Source organism: Neomonachus schauinslandi, chromosome 2 (genome assembly GCF_002201575.2).
Source record: "Neomonachus schauinslandi chromosome 2, ASM220157v2, whole genome shotgun sequence".
In the NCBI taxonomy this organism is placed as follows: Eukaryota; Metazoa; Chordata; class Mammalia; order Carnivora; family Phocidae; genus Neomonachus; species Neomonachus schauinslandi.
The window spans coordinates 20,756,543-20,769,720 of NC_058404.1; the positions used below are offsets into that span (position 1 = coordinate 20,756,543).

The 13,178-nt window shown below is 37.9% G+C and overlaps 1 protein-coding gene across 4 annotated transcripts in view; it reads left to right on the plus strand.

Moving 5' to 3' along the window:
* Positions 1–689: 689 nt before the first annotated feature.
* MTUS1 (microtubule associated scaffold protein 1) overlaps positions 690–13,178 on the plus strand; it is a 122,198-nt gene continuing 109,709 nt past the window's right edge. For all 4 annotated transcript variants that reach the window (XM_021694109.1, XM_021694110.1, XM_021694111.1 and 1 more), the window contains exons 1-2: positions 690–754; positions 4,414–6,643. In XM_021694109.1, coding sequence (XP_021549784.1) covers positions 4,553–6,643 — 2,091 coding nt within the window. In that variant the 5' untranslated portion in view covers positions 690–754; positions 4,414–4,552. The remainder of the gene's footprint in view (positions 755–4,413; positions 6,644–13,178) is intronic.

A 13,178-nucleotide genomic window follows, 5' to 3' on the forward strand; every position in this document is an offset into this window, starting at 1 on the left:
TTTCATAACTACCATATGAGGTAGAAAGTTTATCGGTACTAAGTTCAAATTGCTGGGTTAGACATTATAGGTAACAGGAAGATGTAAAAGATACCTACTGCTGCCTCTACTGAGTTTATAGTTCAGTCGGTGAATAAGGCACACAACTATTTTATAACCTAGTAGTAATGTTCTAGCAACCAGTTTGGCCAAGTCATGGAGTTTGTCTTACAGTTGGTTTTCTCACTTGTAAAATGAGGATGTTTGAATTAGAACTTTAAAATATTTTCTAGTATTAATATAATGACAGTGAATTCGATTCTATCATAAGGACTTAATTTATATAATGATTTATCTTTTTAGATAGGTCTGTTCAGTGTAATAACTGATGGAGTTTCTACCTTTGGAGAAGAAACAATCATTCTTCTTAAGCTAAAATTTAGAAAGTAATCTTATTTTTTCCAAAAGTGTTGAAATAGCTCAAATCGTACACTAGTAGTTCTTTTCAATGACCATTTCTTTTGGTACAGATTAATTTTTAACCTTGCAAATCATTGTAAAAATGTATATTTTGGTAACCTCTCTATTCAAGAGGAGCTAGTCTATCATATTCTCAAATCTTAGTAAGTAGGGAATTTGTCCTCTCTCCTCCAGAATGTTCCCTGAAGATCTCTTCATCTTCCCAAATGGCATTCTTAAAAAGGAAACGTGATCATTCTACTTTGTTCTGGTAGATAATGCTGCTGAAAGATAACTTGAGAAATTAACTCTTTAGGTGAGAATGATTTATTCCAACTTTTTTGCCTTTTTTCTTTTTTCAAACTTTTGATTTTGCTTTAATAAAAAACATTGCCCAAATAGTAACTTTGAAGGTGTCACAAATGATATTGCAATTATAGAAATACAAAGACATTACTTCATGGCTAGGGTGAGATTCAAAGAATATGAGTCCAGTATGTAGTAGAAACTTAGGTACTATTCTTTAAGTGGGAGAGGAATGAAATTGGCCATCAGACAAAATGGCTGACTTTCAACTTTTTTGACAAAGTTCCTGAGGGAATCCTGGTCAACCCTTTCCTGACCACGGCTTTATCTTCATAGTGATGACTTGAAGCTGTTGTTTTCTTTGGTGAATGTTGATCTTCCAACTATTTCTGGAACTGATAATCTTAAGAGCTTTTTAGTATCCAAATCTTTGTACCACAAATTCTTTACTCTTAGCTACTAAGGTAGAAAACACTTCCGTAAATTTATTTCCTATCAAAACCTTGCCTGAGTACTTCTCATTGCATTTTTTTGGTGGTATATATATATTTTTTAATAGCTTTGCTCACCTGGTTTGGTTGTTTTTTGTGAATTAAACAAAAAAATCGTAAGCCCAAGTATACTAAGCAGTCATGTGAAAGTTGGAGTGGTTGATGGGTTCTTTACATTTTCATTACTCTTCGTAAACTACTGACTTGTAAATCTAAAAACTTAAACTTTAGTGGAATTTCACAACTATTAGAAATGTTTTTATACTATAATGACCTGGAAAAATACTTGGGGAAAATGCTGAATAAGATACATGAACTTTAAAAGTAAAAAACTCAGGTCATATATTTATTATGTGCATATATTAATGTGTATATATATTATAAAGAATCCTCCCCCTCCCCTTTCACCTAACAATTTGGCAAACTAGATCAAGAGCCTTAAAAAAATTAATTTCTTTGGCTTGGTAATGCTTATATTTCTAGGAACTTTTTCCAAAGGAAATAATCACAGGTAGTCAAAGATTGCAAAAATGTTGAGTGTTATTTATGAAGGAGAAAAACTGTAAAAAAACGAAATATAGAATGTCGGTATCCCATTAAACATTTGTATTCTGTTCATTTATTTTATTTTTTTTAAAGATTTTATTTATTTATTTGACAGAGTGAGACATAGCGAGAGAGGGAACACAAGCAGGGGGAGTGGGAGAGGGAGAAGCAGGCTCCCAGCCGACCAGGGAGCCCAATGTGGGGCTTGATCCCAGAACCCCAGGATCATGACCAGAGCCGAAGGCAAACACTCAACGACTGAGCCACCCAGGCGCCCCCTATTTGTTTATTTTAAAAATAACTTGAAATGCCTTGACATATGAACCATTTATTCCATTTTTATCAGTTTTTGTTGTTTATTTTTAAATAATTTTTTATGTACTTTGGAAGAAGGAGCTCAGGTAGTAAAACTCCTTAACTGAATCTAATGACTGTTTATGTAGACAAATGACTTCTATGATTTCCATTAAAAGCTTCTGTTTACAGTGCTCGTATCTTTTTATATCAGAATCTCTTAAATGAGCATTGACTTTCATGGAAACAGACAAGTGTAACATACTTACTGCTTTTTGAAATTGTATTTCACACATGTAAGTCTAAAAAATGAATAAATATACTTCCTGATTTTAGTATTTAGCTTGAGCATATTTTATACCCCAGGAATAAAAAAAATTGTATCTCAGAAAAACTTTTATTAAGGTGGTAGCCACACAACTATTACTTCAGTGATTTGTTTATTCACTTAAGAACTATGGTGGAAGGGGCGCCTGAGTGGCTCAGTTGGTTAAGCGTCTGCCTTTGGCTCAGGTCGTGATCCCAGGGTCCTGGGATCGAGCCCCAGTCAGGCTCTCTCTCCCTCTTTCCCTCTCTCTCTCTCTCTCTCTCTCTCTCTCAAATAAAATCTTTAAAAAAACAACTATGGTGGAAAAACAATAAGTAATTTATATTTTCCATCAGTATATAAATCATACAGCCTTGTTTTAGGATTCAGTCTCCTTTTGAGTGTGTGTGTATATGCACACATGTGTATATGCACATATGCATGCTATTGAGCTGAACATTGCAGCCTTTTTCTCCCCTCAGTAAAGGCTGGTTTCAGGATGCATGGCCAGAAACACACAGAACACTGTTAGTGAAGATACAGATCCTTTCAGTTCTTCCATGGTTCCTATTCTTCTGTGTATTTAGGTTACTGAAGTTTCATTACAGAGAGAGGATTACAAAATGGAAAAATGAGATCTCTTAATTCACAAATTTACGGGTTACAGAATGCCATTTTTCCCCCTCATGCATGTTTTATTTCTTTAGGACAGAACAGTGACCTCTGATTGACATTTAATACCAGGATTAGAAATTCAGTTCAAGTGAACGTATGTCTGTGACTTATTTGCAGTCCTCTCTTGAGCATCGGCCCCTTTTTAAGCACTTCAGTCTGACCAAAAGCATAATCAACTCTTAGTTATTTGCAAAAATCATTGGATTTGAAAGCTTTAATGGGTGGTTTTCAGTGATGTTTTTTAAGTGTACAATTCAGTAGTATATTTGCAGTATTGTGCAAGCATCACCATAATCTTTAGAACATTTTCATGACTTTCAAAAGAAACACCATCCTAATTAGCCATCACTGTTCATTCCCTTCCCTCATACCCTTTCTCAGCTCTAGAGAATCACTAATCTACTTTGTCTCTTTGCCTATTCTGGACATTTCATGTAAATATAATGCATAATAGGATGTCTTCTATGACTGGCTTTTTTCACTTAGTATAATATTTTTAAGTTGTAACACTGTATCCAGGTTGTAGATGTCTCAATACTTTATCTTTTTTCTTTTGCTGATTGTTAATTCTGTTGTATGGGTGTACATTTTGTTATTTATTTGCCAGTTAATTGACATTGACTTCTATTTGGCTATTATGACTAATGCTTCTATTAATCCTGTACCTTTGTACAAGTGTTTGTGTGGGCATATGTTTTCATTTCTCTTTAGTAGGTACTTGAGAGTAGAAATCCTCTGTCATGCAGTTTAACATTTTTAGGGACTTCCAATAGAGTACCACTTTAACTATTAAGAATCAACTTTTTTTTCCAACTTTGAAATATGTTCGAGAAAGAATGAAAATGACATTGGCATTTCTCTTTTCCCTACGCCTTCATTGATCTTCAGCTCATTTGTTGTGTTTGACAGGTCTGTCTAGTAATCACTCTCCATGGAAACAATAAGGGACCCTTCTGAATATGAAAAGGCATTATTACTAATTATGTTGGGACAACAGGCATAAATTGGGACTGTCCTCAGCAAATTAGCACCAATGGTTAACCAACAAGAAGGGAAGGCTGTTGTTAGATTGAGCTTCCTTCCCTCGTCTGACAAATAAGAATCAATGGGAATATGGAGGCGGTATCTCAGATGTGAAGTCAGTCACAGGGGCAATTTTAGCAGTGTCTCTGTCTTCTGCCCCATTCCCTTAAATAAAAAAGCATCTTTGAAAGGAGGTATTACTTGAGCTAAGGATATCTTTACTCCTATCTACAGGTGTATGTTCCAAATACAAAAATAAAGTGATTGAAATTAATCAAGCAGTGACTTACTAATTTTAATACTTACTTGAATTGATCATTTTATTTCTTCCAGGGAACAACAAATCATTACAACTTCAAAGCATCTTAGAAACTTTCAACTGTGCTAAAGCTTGGACAGTTTTTCCTTTCCTCTCATTTGAAAGGATTTAAAGAAGAAATAAAATGGCAGAGTTTTAAAGTTAAGATTCAGGATGAATGATGATAATTCAGATGAGAAGACAGAAGATGAACTGCAATCCTTATTTATCAGTGATAAAAATGGAAAGACATATGCATACAACCAAAAATCACCACACACACAAAACTCTTCAACCAATAATGTGAATTGGAATTCTGCCAAGCCAGATGAAATGGTGGTTGATTATGAAACCAACTCTGCTGGGGACATTGATGAAAATCTTGCTTCAATCCCTCGGTGTGTGGAAGTACTTGATCAGCAGAAGTCTTCAAATGAGTTGATTGGTAAGGAGGTGTTCGATATCTGTAAAGATTCCACACTTCAGTCTTGTGCACATGTTCTAAATACAGAGGAACCCAAGTACCTGCCTAACAAATGTCATTCCCTAGAATCATTTCAGGACCAGAGTGCTGAGACATCTCTGCTTTTTGTGTGGAAATCCAACAACGATGATTTGCACTATACAGACTATCCTACCGCCTTGGAGCTAAACCAAACATTTGACATGACAGTGGATCATGTTAACTGCACCTTTATAACCCATCATGCCATTGAAAAGAGTCAGTCTCTGCATACCTCTGGAAATTGGCAGCCAACCGGCACGAGGGGTGGAAATCCATCTTTATCCCGTTCCATTCATACATCTTCACATTCTGATAACATACACATGAGAGAAACAAATTATGATCAAGACAGCTTTGAAAACCCACAAGCCACAGAAGCAGAGGCTCAAGACACAACTTACACAGCATTTTCTGATGTGATGCAAACTGATGTTGTTGTTCCAGATACTGGCATTCAGTGTCCATATTCTTCAGGACAGGTCACCAGTGACTACACAGATGGGTCACAGCAAAAACTGGTTGGACAAAAAGAGATACAAGCTCATACGCCAGTTTCTGAGGGCATGGATGTTCCCAATGGGTCTGTATTACAAGAGTTCTTTTGTTTATCTAAAGATGAGCCGAATAGTGAGACACATTCACAGAGCTCATATGGGCAAGAGAAAATGGGCCAAAATCTAAGAGAAACAGTGTCCTATTGTCTTATAGATGATGAATGCCCTTTACTGGGGCCAGCTTTTGATAAAAATGAAGCCCAAGTGCTGAACCCAGAACACGAAGTCTCTGTGGCTGAAGACACACAAAATGCCTTTAATGAAAAGGATTTAGAAACCCAAAATCGTACCACTGAATTGATACTGAGTAGCCCACCAGGACAAAAGATGGTTTCATCAGTTGAACTGAGTTGGGATGCAAATGATATGGTCATTAGCACAAATAACCCAGTTTGCATGTCAACGCCAGTCCTAGATTCCCCAAATGCAACCTTTTCTATTTCACCTATTGAAGGGACCAAGAAATGTAGTAAAGTGGAGAAGAGTCATCGAGAGCTTCGAAATTTACCAAACTTGAAGGGGGCACCTATGAACATGTCTAAACCTAATCTAGGAAAACTGACAACTAAAATGAATACCCCTGTAGGCAGCAAAGTTAGAAAAACCGAAATTATAAGCTACCCAAGACCAAACTTCAAGAATGTCAAAGCAAAAGTTATGTCTAGACCAGTATTGCAGTCCAAAGACCCTGCTTTATCAAAGGTCACACCCAGACCTCAGTTAAGCAGTGCCTCATCACCCTCATCTGGGTCTTCCTCAAGACAGTTGACAGCTTTGAGCAAAACACCAAGGTCTGACTTGAATGCAGATACAAAAGCAGAAATCCTAATTAACAAGATGCATAAGCAGCAATTTAATAAACTCATTACCAGCCAGGCTGTGCATGTTACAACTCATTCTAAAAATGCTTCACACAAGGTTCCAAGAACAACATCTGCCATGAAATCGAATCAGGAAGAAGTTGACAAAGCAAGTTCTAATTCAGTATGTGAGACTGGGTCCGTGGCTACCTTTTTTCAGAAGATCAAAGACATACTCCCTGTTGAAATGGAAAGCACAGGATGTTTGGAAATAACATATGCTTCCAGCATCAATAGGATTAGCCCCGAAAAGAAGGGTGAAAAAGAAAATGGGACACCTAGGGAAAAACAAGAGCTAAAGAAGGAAATTATGAATGAGACCTTTGAATATGGTTCTCTGTTTTTGGTAAGTGAGATTTTTGCTTGCCTCGGTGAAGGGTGGAGGAAGCTGAGAGATGTACTAGCCATTGATTAACACAAATAGTCAATAATATTGCAGACCTAGCTGTGCAAATTTGCTTTCAGGTGTTAATATATTATTCAGTTATTCTTTGTCTTGTAAGTTGCACACTTTAGAGTGTTAATTGGTTACAATATAGGAAAACTGCATATGGGGAAAAAATACAGTATTTTGTATTGCATACCAACATTCCTTTTAATAAGGTGAAAGAACGAGTTACTTTAATATTGTGGTATAATTAGTTATTTGAAGTTAAACATCTGCTTATATTTTACACTTATGAAAAAGAGAAAGGTTTGTTTATGAACTTTAAAATGTGTTGGGCCACATTTAAGAAATGGCAGGGCTGGAGAGAGTTAGTAAACAGTATCAACATAAAAATAACTCCTGGTCTCTTCTGGAGGAAGCTGCTCTGGGAAGTGGAGCCCTCGCCTGTGTAAAGGGGGGTTGGAGATTCTGCCTCTGATCAGCCAATGTGAATTTGGTCAAATAGTCTTTGACACCCAGAGGTGAAAGGGTTAGACTAGTAGAAGTCTGAGGTCTCTTGTAGCCCTAACCTATTGATTCCTGATACGTTAAAATAAACAAACCCCTTTTATTCATGTACAGTGAAAAAGCAGTCTGTTGTCTATAGCACCTGTCACATATTTGATGTGTGTGTGTGTGTGTGTGTGTGTGTGTGTGTGTGTAGGGGGGAGGAGGAGACTAGATAGTTCCATTTAAGCAAAAAATTCACATGCGGTTTAAAGATTGTTTTTCTTTAAACATATCTATATTTTTGTCAACAGCATGAAGAAACTAGTTTTCTGAGTTTTAAAAATGTTGGTCAGACCATTCTGGGGCTTTGTGTACTTGTCCTTAGCACTGATTTTCACAGTAGGGACTTAACATTTTGACGTCTGGCCCCACGTAGGCTTTCCTTGGGCTTCCGTCCTCGGGGCCAGGCATGGAGCTGGGCGCCAGGTTGGAAGGCAGATGTGAGACCTCTGCGTTCTTTGTGGAGGGCTCATGTCTGAGAGGAAAGAAGCACGTAAGGTGGAGTAAAGTGTTGAAGGGCTGTTTTAGAAGTGTTTTGAGGGTGTGTGAGGCAGTTGTCAGGTCCTTTTTAGGAGATAAGTTAGGAAACACTGGATATTCCTGAGCTGTATGGGTTTAGAGATGTTTTGGCTTTTCTAACTTTTTGGGGGGAACAACGGTACCCACACAGTGATGTCTAAACTAATGCCATTGCCTATTTCAAAACTCCGATTTTTATTTTTAAGTTCTTTTCAAGTCAAATGTCGGGAACTTGTTTTATATCATTTATAATTTGATATTTTGCCAAGTGAAATTATAACCTCTGGTAATTCTAATCAACATTTTTAGTTTGGTGTTTATAGATATACATAAAAACAATACATGTATTCCTCCTTGATTTACAGGAGGCTTTTGTCATGTATTGACATCTAACAGCCGGAAAAAACGAGCATAAAGTTTCTCTAAAAAACATTTGCCATACATATAAATTGGTTGTATAACTTTGAAATTAAAAGTTTTTGTGTGCGTTGAGTAAATCTTAGGCTTTCGATCTATACACATGAGACATAAAGCTGTTTTTCAGGCTCCTGTTGGAGCCAGGTGATAGAATCATCAGGTTGAAATGGATCCCAGGATATCTTGGGGAAGAAGCGCTTTTCATTTCTGGAATCTTGCTTAGGATTCCCATATTTTCAGCACAGACACTAATCAAATGGTTTTTTAAAAAAAAACCCTCTTTTTTTTTTTTTTTTTTTAAAGATTTTTTTATTTATTTATTTGACAGAGAGACACACAGCGAGAGAGGGAACATAAGCAGGGGGAGTGGGAGAGGGAGAAGCAGGCTTCCCGCCGAGCAGGGAGCCCGATGCGGGGCTCGATCCCAGGACCCTGGGATCATGACCCGAGCTGAAGGCAGACGCTTAACGACTGAGCCACCCAGGCGCCCCTCAAACCCTCATTCTTTACCCATGTCTTAAATGCAGTTCCCTCCAATAGCACTGGTTCACCTCTTACACATTTATTTATTTATTTATTTTTAAAGATTTTATGGATCTGTCAGAACACGCGAGCTAACGCACAAGTAGGGGGAGCGGCAGACAGAGGGAGAGGGAGAAGGAGGCTCCCCGCTGAGCAGGGAGCCCCATGCGGGACTTGATCCCAGGATCCCGGGATCATGATATGAGCCGAAGGCAGGTGCTTAACCGACTGAGCCACCCAGGCGTCCCATCACCTCTTACACATTTTCACGTTATCTTGGGGAAGGGACAGGGCAAACCATCACAGGCCACGGGCTCTGCAGAGAGCTGAATGAGTAAACATTGCTTCGGGCTGATTCAAGCTCCCATTTCTTGGTCACTTAAGCAGTACCCAAAGGTTCTAAATCTGCCCTCGATCTTTGATGAGACAGTGCTGGAAGGATGTTAATTTTCATTGTGCCCTGTTGGTCTGGGGCTAAATTAGGCCTTGAGTTTACGGAATTCTTTTTTTTTTTAAGATTTTATTTATTTGACAGAGACAGCCAGAGAGGGAACACAAGCTGGGGAGTGGGAGAGGGAGAAGCAGGCCTCCTGCGGAGCAGGGAGCCCATGCGGGGCTCAGTCCCAGGACCCTGGGATCATGACCTGAGCCACCTAGGCGCCCCCCCCCTTTTTTTTTTTTTTAAAGATTTATTTATTTTAGAGCGAGAGCATGTGCACACATGAGTGGGGGGAGGGTCATAGGGAGAGGAAGAGAGAGAGAATCTCAAGGAGACTCCCTGTGGAGCATGCAGCCGGACGCAGGGCTCGATCTCCATTCATGACCTCAGCCAATATCGAGAATCGGACACTTAACCGACTGAGCTACCCAGGTGCCCCTGAGTTTACTGAATTAATTAAGTTGCCCACAATCTCACTGTTGTTTGGTCAGGGTTTATCCAAAACTTCAGAAAGTTTCTTATTTGGAGGAAGGATTTTGATTTTAATTTGATACAAGTTGAGTATAGCTACCTATTACAGAGGTTCTGTAAGTGGGATAGTGTATTAGCTAAAGGGGCAGTGAATCACCTGAAAGGGAAGGAATTGATCCTTTCTTGATGCCTGCTCTGGATCACTTTGCTCAGGTTTTGTATATATATGTCATTACGTTTTCCCTGTAATATTCCGGTGCTGTATACATTGTCATTCACTCTTTCCAACAACAATGGGCCAGTTGTTAGCCACATTTAAAGGCTTCAGAAAGGCTACTTAAAACACACACAGCTGGTAAGTAGGAAAACAAGACTCAAATCAAGGGCTCCTGACTGGAATCCTGGCCCTTTCTGCTTCATACACCACAGGCTTTCAAAATTTTGCAGAATGTTGGCTTGAAAGGCAGAGTAAATCTGATTTAACCAGCTTACAAAAGTAAATCTTTAACAAAAATGTGTTTTACCTTTTAAAAGGTTTTCTCTAAGGGATAACCTTAGCCAGCTTTGTGGTAGAGGTAGAAGATTTTGTAGTTTGTGTATAATCACATGCTTTTTTCTGGCCAATTTGGTGTAGTTCTCTTAGGATATTGCCTTATTATTATTTAAGTAACCCTGTAAATACTTTACGTTATCTTAATTCCAGCATAGTTAATACACGTGTTTTATTAGTTTCAGGTGTGCAGTATAGTGATTCAATAATTCTGTGCATTACTCAGTGCTCATCATGATAAGTGCACTCCTCATCCCCATCACCTCTTTCACCCATCCCCCATCCACCTCCCCTCTGGTAACCATCAATTTGTTCTCCATAATCAGGAGTCTGTTTTTTTGGTATGTCTGTCTCTCTCTTTTTTTCCCCCTTTGCTTGTTTGTTTTGTTTCTTCCACATGGAATGAAATCATATGGTAGTTGTCTTTCCCTGACTGACTTATTTTCACTTAGCATTATACTCTCTAGCTCCATCCATGTCATTACAAATGGCAAGATCTCATTCTTTTTATGGCTGAGTAATATTCCATTGTATATATATGCCACTTCTTTATCCATTCATCTGTTGATGAACACTTGGGCTGCCTCAATTTGGCTATTGTAGATAGTGCTGCAGTAAACATAGGGATGCATCTGTTGCTTTAAATTAGTGTCTTTTGTATTTTTGGGGGTAAATATCCAATAGTACAATTACTGGATCATAGGGTAGTTCCATTTTTAACTTTTTTGAGGAACCTCCATGCTGTTTCCATAGTGGCTGTAGCAGTTTGCATTCCCGCCAACCGTGCACGAGGGTTCCTTTTTCTCCACATCCTCGCCAACACTGGTTATTTCTTCTGTTGTTGATTTTAGCCATTGTGACAGGTGTGAGGTGACATCTCATTGTGGTTTTGATTTGCATTTCCCTCATGATGAGTGATGTTGAGACCCATCTTCGCATGGGTCTGTTGGCTATCTGGATGTTTATTGAGGAATGTCTGTTCATTTCTTCTGCCCATTTTTTAGTTGGATTATTTGTTTTTTGGGTGCTGAGTTGTATCAGTTCTTGATATATTTTGGATACTAACCCATTATTGGATATGTCGTTTGCAAATATCTTCTCCCATTCCGTAGGTTGCCTTTTAGTTGTGTTGTTTCCTTTGCTGTGCAGAAGCTTTTTATTTTGATGTAGACCCAGTGGTTTATTTTTGCTTTTATTTCCCTTGCCTTAAGAGACATGTCTAGAAAAATATTGCTACTGCTGATGTCAGAGACCTTTTTGCCTGTGCCCTCTTCTAGGCTTTTTATGCTTTCATGTCTCACATCTAGGTCTTTAATCCATTTTGAGTTCATTTTTGTGTATGGTGAAATATTCTTTCCTCCTTTGTTAAATATTAACTATGTATTTGTGGGTTTATTTCTGGGCTCTTTATTGATCTCAGTGTGTCTATTTTTTGCCAGTACCATACTGTATTTATCACTACAGCCTTGTAATATAACTTGAAGCCTGGAACTATGATACCTCCAGTTTTGTTTTTCTGTTTCAGGATTGCTTTGGGTATTTGGGGTCTTTTGTGGTTCCACACAAATTTTAGAATTGTTCTAGTTTTGTAAAAAAAAAAAAAAAAAAAACTGTTGTATGTGTGTTTTTTTTTAAAGAAAAATTTGAGAGAGAGAAAGCATGAGCAGGGGGTGGGGCAGAGGGTGAGGGAGAATGTCAAGCAGACTCTATGCTGAGTGAGGAGCCCAGTGTGGGGCTCGATCCCATGACCTTGAGATTATGACCTGAGCCAAAACCAAGAGTCCAACACTTAACTGACTGTACCACCCAGGTGCCCTGCTATTGGTATTTTTTCACTGTTTTGGGTAGTATACACATTTTAACAACATTTGTTCTTCCAATCCATGAGCATGGAATGTCTTTCCCTTTCTTTGTGTCATCTTCAATTTCTTTCATCAGTTTTATAGTTTCCAGAGTACAGGTCTTTCCCCTTTTTGGTTAGGTTTATTCCTAGATATTTTATTATTTTTGGTGCAATTGTAAACATGATTGTTTTCTTAATTTCTGTTTCTGCTGCTTCATTATTGTATAGAAATGAAACAGATTTCTGTACATTGATTTTTGTATCCTGCAACTTGACTAAATTCATTTATCAGTTCTAGTAGTTCTTTGGTGGAGTCTTTAGAGTTTTCTATATATAGTATCATGTCATCTGAAAATAGTGAAAGTTTTACTTGTTTCTTACAAATTGGGTGCCTTTTATTTCTTGTCTGATTGTTGTGGCTAGGATTTCCAGTACTATGTCAAATAGAAGTGGTGAGAGTAGACATCCTTGCCTTGTTCCTGACCTTAGGGGGAAAAGCTCTGTTTTTTTTCCCATTGAGTATGATGTTAGCTGTAGGTTTTTCATATATAGCCTTTATTATGTTGAGGTATATTCCCTCTACACCTACTTTGTTGAGGGTGTTTTATCACGAATGGATGTACTTTGTCAAAAGCTTTCCCTGCATCTATAGAAACAATACAGTTTTTATCCTTTCTCTTGTTTCCTTTTGTCTTCTTGATGTAATGTATCATGTTGATTGATTTGTGAATATTGAACCACCCTTGCATCCCAGCAATAAATCCCACTTGATTGTGGTGAATGATTTTTTTAATGTATTATTGGATTTGGTTTGCTAGTATTTTGTTGAGGCTTATTTGCATCTATATTCATCAGAGATATTGGCCTGTAGTTCTCTCTTTCTCCCTTTCTCTTTTGTTTTTTGTGTGTGTGTGTGGTGTCTTTATCTGGTTTGGTATCAGGGTAATGCTGGCCTCATAGATTGAATTTGGAAGTTTTCCTTCCTCTTCTATTTTTTTGGAATAGTTTGAGAAGAATAGGTATTAACTCTTCTTTAAATGTTTGGTAGAATTCATCTGTGAAGCCATCTGGTCCTGGACTGTGTTGGGAGTTTTTTGATAAGTGATTCAATTTCTTTGCTGATCATTGGTCTGTTCAAATTTTCTAGTTCCTGCTTCAGTTTTGATAGGTTTCTAGAAATGTA